The following is a 7,502-nucleotide window of genomic DNA, read 5'->3' as shown; positions in this document are numbered from 1 at the left end:
TACTATTTGACATACTTCACCTTATCTGAGGGTCCTAATGACTTATAGGTACAAAAGATGCTTTCCTCCTGCAGGCTGTGATGTCATCTGTAAAGTAGCTGTTTTTGTCCCTGACTGCTCTGGTTGTTATTCTGAGTGTGTGACGACGTGTTACATCACTCTGAACAAACACACCACGCTCCAGTCAGAAAAACAGTGATTTAAACTCACAGGACATGCAGCTCTGAACGTCTTGTTGTGTTTCATCAGAGCTCATAGAAACAGTGAGACATCCTGATGCTCTGTGATTTTGAATTGTTATTTTCATGTGGATTTATATAAAACACCGTCATGTAACTGCTTGTTGAAAATCATAAATTTCACTCTAATAAAGAACAGTGTGTAACGTTGTCAGAGACTTGTTTGAGTGTGTCGGGGGAAACGGGCTGTGATGGGATGGTTCTCCCACAGGGATTAGTGTGCAGCCTTCACTTCCTGTCTCTGCTTCTTCAACATGTGAGCTAGCTGTAAGAGGCACACAGAGCAGTGTGTGTCAACAAGCATCAGGTGAGAAGGCACATTGGATCTGCTCAGATGGTCAAAAAGACACAGAAGAAGAAGAGGACACACACACACACATGCACACACACACACACACACACACACACACACACACACACACACACACCTCCAGGTCTGAACTCTAACGAGGAGACGTTTTCTCCGGAAGCCAGAAGGACATTACGAGAGAGCAGGAAGTTTTTTCTTTTGAGACTAAAGCAGGTTGTTATTGTTGACTCGACACTGTCCTCTTTGTCTGAGAGTGAGCAACTCTAAACGTTAACAGATATCTGCAGCTTGTACCTTTGACAGTGTTACATACAGGTTTTAATGTCTCTTTGATCAATGATGACAGTGATCGAGGTTCGACTCTCGGGCAGCGTCCGGCCGGGGGAGGAGGAGCCCGCCCAGGACTCACACGTCCAGGTCGTCCGGTCTGGCTCGGCTGCTCATGCGGCTGCTGGCCCGGCTGCAGGGCCGAGGGTCCATCAGCGCCAGCGGCTGCAGCTCGTGTCCCGCAGACAAGGACAGTTTCTTGTGCTCGACGGTGTCGTCAGGGAAGTCGAAGGCCTGCGCGTGGGAGTTTGAAATGGTGCTTCCGCCGCCGGTCTGGCCCAGGCGGTTCTGCTCGGTGGAGTAGTTAGCCCAGTTCTGCTCGTTGGCCTGCTTGTTGTAATTACGGCACGAGCCGGTTCCCCGCTCCCCTGTGGCCAGCTTGTAGCCCGGGGGAGACATGGGGGAGAGAGGGGCGGTGGGAGAGGAGCAGCCATTGTAGAAGGCGTACTTGGCAGCAGACAAGTCTTTAGGGGTGGGGCTTAAGGTGCCGGCGCTGGGGTAAAGTGTGGGCGGCTGCTTGCCCTTGACACGGTCTTTGATCCTCTTGAAGAAGACGTAGAAGAGCTCAATGACGTTGAGCAGCAGAGACACCAGAGACACCACCAGCATGAAGATGATGAAGACCGTCTTCTCCGTGGGCCGGGACAGGAAACAGTCCACCCTGTGGGGGCAGGGGTCCCGCTCACAGGTGTACACCGCCGCCAGGCTGAAACCGTAGATGTACCACTGGATGACCAGGAAGCCCACCTCGAATATGGACTTAAAGAAGATGCTGAAGATGTAGGTTCTGAGCAGAGCGCCCTTCATCTTCACTTTGCCATGCTCCTCAATGCCGTACTTAAACTTTTTCATCTCCAGCTTCTTCAGCGGGATGTCCACGTCTCCTCCGTCATTCTGAACAGCCTTCAGCTCCTCCTCCTTCCTGTTGAACTTCTGCTCCTTCCTGTTCAGGTAGAAGACGTGAGCCAGGTAGAGCAGCGTGGGCGTGGACACGAAGATGATCTGCAGCACCCAGAAGCGGACATGAGAGATGGGGAAGGATTTGTCGTAGCAGACGTTCTCACAGCCGGGCTGCTGCGTGTTACATTTGAAGGCGGACTGCTCGTCGCCCCACGCCGACTCCACTGCCGTACCCAGGACCAGGATCCTGAAGATGAAGAGGACCGACAGCCACACCTTCCCCCCAGCTGTGGAGTACGCCTGGACTTTGTCCAGCAGACGACCCAGGGCGCTCCAGTCTCCCATGGTGAGGGAGCGTTAGCCTGTGTGGAAGAGAAGGCAGAGTTGAAATGTGCTAAATGTTAAAGGAGGATACACAGGAACACAGAGTTCAGCTTCTTTAGGCTGATTTATAATCCTCTGCATTCCTGTCCTCTGTGATTAAAGGGCATCCTGATTAAAGGAGACAAAACTCATTTCATGACGTCGAACTCAACTTAATCCAATTAGTGAGCTCAGAAACACGTTTCTGTCCGTTTATGCAACACTTCAGAGCCCGAACACCGAGTGACTCATGACAGCAGGCTTCAGCAAGCTCCAAAGTCATCTTCAAATCTTTACAGGACACTAAGGACAGAGTCAGACTCTTTACAACCACGAGCTCCACCTCAACAATCACTCTGTTTATTAACATAACAGCATCAAACTTCTCACACAAATTCAGAACATTTAACCAAATAGTGTCTATTGTTATTGTTGTCTACTGTTAAAGCTGAGACGATATGCTTTTTATTTTGGCAATTTGATTTTATCATGATTCTTGGTTGCCGATTCAATTTTATATTGCGATTCAAAAGAATTGCAATTTGTGGAAAGAGAATATAATATCATGAATACTGTTGGGAAAAAAGGTCAGTGAGTGTTTTTTATCTATCCCAGTTCTCTCAGGTGGTACACAAAGGAATCTCCACAATATAAAAACATCCCATTCAGCATAACACATTTTTTCCGTCTTGTCTCTGTTAGGTTTGTATTGATATCAAATGTGTTTTCCTCTCTGAATCAATGTTTTTCTTGCAACAAACAACTTTTATCTGCTCAATTTATACTCAAACTTAAAATGAAGCTATTTACAAGAGTGTATGGACTGTGGACCTTCTCCCTCCCTCCCTCAATCTCTTTCTCTCCCTCTCTCTCTCTTCCTCCCTCTCCCTCCCTCCCTCCCTCCCTCTCTCTTCCTCTTTCTCTCTCGGTCCCTCGCTCTCCCTCTCTCTCTATCCCTCTAATCTCTGCAGATGTTCTTTAATCTCTAAACTCTGCAGATGTTCTTTAATCTCTAAACTCTGCAGACGTTCTTTAATCTCTAAACTCTGCAGACGTTCTTTAATCTCTGCAGATGTTGTTTAATCTCTAAACTCTGCAGATGTTCTTTAATCTCTAAACTCTGCAGACGTTCTTTAATCTCTAAACTCTGCAGACGTTTTTTTAATCTCTAAACTCTGCAGACGTTTTTTTAATCTCTAAACTCTGCAGACGTTCTTTAATCTCTAAACTCTGCAGACGTTCTTTAATCTCTGCAGATGTTCTTTAATCTCTAAACTCTGCAGATGTTCTTTAATCTCTAAACTCTGCAGACGTTCTTTAATCTCTAAACTCTGCAGATGTTCTTTAATCTCTAAACTCTGCAGACGTTTTTTTAATCTCTAAACTCTGCAGACGTTTTTTTAATCTCTAAACTCTGCAGACGTTTTTTAATCTCTAAACTCTGCAGACGTTTTTTTAATCTCTAAACTCTGCAGACGTTCTTTAATCTCTAAACTCTGCAGACGTTTTTTTAATCTCTAAACTCTGCAGACGTTTTTTTAATCTCTAAACTCTGCAGACGTTTTTTAATCTCTAAACTCTGCAAACGTTCTTTAATCTCTGCAGACGTTCTTTAATCTCTAAACTCTGCAGACGTTTTTTAATCTCTAAACTCTACAGACGTTCTTTAATCTCTAAACTCTTCAGACGTTCTTTAATCTCTAAACTCTGCAGACGTTCTTTAATCTCTGCAGACGTTCTTTAATCTCTAAACTCTGCAGACGTTCTTAAATCTCTAAACTCTTCAGACGTTCTTTAATCTCTAAACTCTGCAGATGTTCTTTAATCTCTAAACTCTGCAGACGTTCTTTAATCTCTAAACTCTGCAGACGTTCTTTAATCTCTAAACTCTGCAGACGTTCTTTAATCTCTGCAGACGTTCTTTAATCTCTAAACTCTGCAGATGTTCTTTAATCTCTAAACTCTGCAGATGTTCTTTAATCTCTAAACTCTGCAGATGTTCTTTAATCTCTGCAGACGTTCTTTAATCTCCTAACTCTTCAGACGTTCTTTAATCTCTAAACTCTGCAAACGTTCTTTATCTCTAAACTCTGCAGACGTTCTTTAATCTCTAAACTCTGCAGATGTTCTTTAATCTCTAAACTCTGCAGACGTTCTCTAATCTCTGCAGACGTTCTTTAATCTCTAAACTCTGCAGACGTTCTTAAATCTCTAAACTCTTCAGACGTTCTTTAATCTCTAAACTCTGCAGACGTTCTTTAATCTCTAAACTCTGCAGACGTTCTTTAATCTCTAAACTCTGCAAACGTTCTTTATCTCTAAACTCTGCAGACGTTCTTTAATCTCGAAACTCTGCAGATGTTCTTTAATCTCTAAACTCTGCAGACGTTCTTTAATCTCTAAACTCTGCAGATGTTCTTTAATCTCGAAACTCTGCAGACGTTCTCTAAATGGATGTTCTTTAACATCCCCACACAGTGATGGTGATGATGGGGGGAGAAGGGGGGGGGGGGCTTTGATATCATCTTTTTTAACAACAATGGCGGAGGAGAGACTGATCAGACTCGTCTTTGGAGGAGATGCAGGACAGCTTATTTAGTGTTTTCTTGGTGATATTGTTTTAAAGTCAAGTAATCAACACAGAGTCTTTAAAACTGAGCAAAAGGACAGTACTGAGGGAAGCAGAACAGCAGAGAGCCAAGTGTTTGTAACCCAGCAACAGCAAGAAGAGAGAGAGAGAGAATGGCTCTGAAAGAGAAGGTTGTTAATGGACACGGAGCCGGAACAAAGAGTGGAAAACAACATTCTCAGAGCAGAAGAGAGAACGAAGGGGATTTCAGGCACCAACATTGTGACAGTCGCTCGCTGGTTACATGATATTAAAGTCCTCAACACCAGGAGGCCGGCAGGTGAAGCAAGCAATGTGTCTGTGTTCACATGTGCAGAGTGAACATCCCATCAGTGTAATATTCAAGACTTGTTGAGGAAACCTCCATCACAGCGTGTGTGTGTGTGTGTGTGTGTGTCACGTGTACATCGTCTATGAACAGTTTACTGATATTCTGAGAAGACCGACTGCTACAAGAAGTTCTCTTATATACAGGAGGAGGGGGGAGGATGATGAGCATGGGTGAGGAGGGGGGAGGATGAGGAGGGGGGAGAAGCTCAAAGCTGCCCCGTCAGAGAGAAGCAGAAACCTCTTGAATGATGTTGCTGTGTGTGTGTGTGTTTGTGTATTTGTGTGTCTTTCTATGTGTGTGTGTGTGTGTGTCTTTTTATGTGTGTGTGTGTGTGTGTGTGTGTGTGTGTGTGTGTGTGTTGGAGCAGCAGGAAGCAGGACTTCTTTCCTGCAGAGTTTCCTCTGCACACAGACAATCAGCTGAGTTCCTGTTGAGTCCAGCTCCACTCGGACACGCTCACTCTGCAGCTCATGATCACAAACACAAACGCTCTGGTCAAAGTGAACCGGGACTATTGCTGTTATTAAACTTCAGACGATGAACGACTGAACGTCTGGGGTTTTGTAGAACAATAATAAATCTGCACATCTTCATACTTTAAAAACATGAACATTAAAATCTGAGCTTTCATTAACTATTGATGATCAAGGTTCACTTCAATCTTTATTTGTATAGCACCAATTCATAAAAAGTGTCGTGTGAAGACACTTTACATAAAGCAGGTCATTTACTTCTATATTACAAAGACCCGTCATGAGCACTTCAGCAGCCTCAAAGAAGAGTTACAGGGGCAGGAGAAAAACAAATCCAAACAGACACATGTTTAAACCACTTGATTGAAATGATTCTTCACCTTTAATTTAACTAAAAAAGACAACGCAGAGTTCAGCTCCCAATGAAGCCAAACTCGATTTAATATAAGTATGACATATGATGTGTATCTTAATTACTGACAGGAGGAGCAGCGTGAGGAGGTGCAGCGTGAGGAGGAGCAGCGTGAGGGAGAGGAGCAGCGTGAGGAGGAGCAGTGTGAGGAGGTGCAGCGTGAGGAGGAGCAGTGTGAGGAGGTGCAGCGTGAGGGAGAGGAGCAGCATGAGGGAGAAGAGCAGCGTGAGGAGGAGCAGCGTGAGGAGGTGCAGCGTGAGGAGGAGCAGTGTGAGGAGGTGCAGCGTGAGGGAGAGGAGCAGCATGAGGGAGAAGAGCAGCGTGAGGAGGAGCAGCGTGAGGAGGTGCTCAGGCCCAAAGAGGAGGAGCAGCAGAGTGAATGTGATGACCTGAGCTGTACTGTTATTATTCAGACCTTTGAATAATAATTCAGATGTCATTACTTCCACTGAACACACACACACACACACACACACACACACACACACACACACACCAGACTCAGAGCATCCCGCCACTTTCTACATGAACAAGCTTGTCTTCTGAAAATGACCAAGACAGAGCAGAACAATGGAGTCCAGCACAAAGGGGCACACACACACACACACACACACACACACACACACACACACACACACACACACACACACACACACACACACACAGACACACACACACACACACAGACACACACACAGCAGGGAGAAGCTTCCTGCTGTCTGAGCGGGGTTCAATCAGTGAGCAGTAACATCAATAAGGAGGAAAATAAAGGTTTGCATGTTCAGCCGCAGCTTTAAACTGGGCAGCTCGAAGAATTAGAGACTTTGTCATCCAATCAAATCTCAAACACTCCTTTTCTCCCCTCCGCGGTCTCTCTGCTCCTCTAACTTCAACTGAACCCAAAGTTTTCTATGCAGAGAAACTTCTGAGATTTAGAGCGCACAGCCCGGAGCGCAACGAACAGAAGGTCTGAGGACTCTACCGGGGCTCTGAGAACTCTACCGGGGCTCTGAGGACTCTACCGGGACTCTGAGAACTCTACCGGGGCTCTGACGGACTCTACCGGCGCTCTGAGAACTCTACCGGGGCTCTGAGAACTCTACCGGGGCTCTGAAGGCTCTACCGGGGCTCTGAGGACTCTACCGGGGCTCTGAAGGCTCTACCGGAGCTCTGAAGGCTCTACCGGAGCTCTGAGGACTCTACCGGGGCTCTGAAGGCAATACCGGAGCTCTGAGGACTCTACCGGAGCTCTGAGGACTCTACCGGAGCTCTGAGGACTCTACCGGGGCTCTGAAGGCTCTACCGGGGCTTTGTGCGCGGAAAAAAAAGTTTCTGAGAAAAGTTATAAAAAGGAAAGGAAAAACTTTGACTCACCTGGAAAGTTTGAGAAGAAGAAGAAGAAGAGGTTCCGCCTGTTTCTCTCTCTCTTTCTCTCTCTCTCTCTCTCGCTCGCTCGCTCACTGTACTGGAGTTCAAATCCAAAGTTTGGGACCAGGAGGAAAACTGAGCTCAACATGT

General features: G+C 45.9%; 1 protein-coding gene across 1 annotated transcript; it reads right to left on the bottom strand.

Annotated features, from left to right (window-relative positions):
• Nucleotides 1-340: 340 nt before the first annotated feature.
• gja1b (gap junction protein alpha 1b) lies at nucleotides 341-7,502 on the bottom strand. The gene is made up of 2 exons (XM_079339609.1): nucleotides 7,359-7,502; nucleotides 341-2,138 (listed from the first exon to the last, which is right to left on the bottom strand). The coding sequence occupies exon 2, from the start codon at nucleotides 2,119-2,121 to the stop codon at nucleotides 955-957; it is 1,167 nt and encodes a 388-aa protein (XP_079195735.1). The 5' UTR covers nucleotides 2,122-2,138; nucleotides 7,359-7,502; the 3' UTR covers nucleotides 341-954.

The sequence above is a fragment of the Symphodus melops genome (genome assembly GCF_947650265.1).
Source record: "Symphodus melops genome assembly, chromosome: 1".
NCBI lineage: Eukaryota > Metazoa > Chordata > Actinopteri > Labriformes > Labridae > Symphodus > Symphodus melops.
This window is presented reverse-complemented; position numbering and strand designations above follow the sequence as displayed.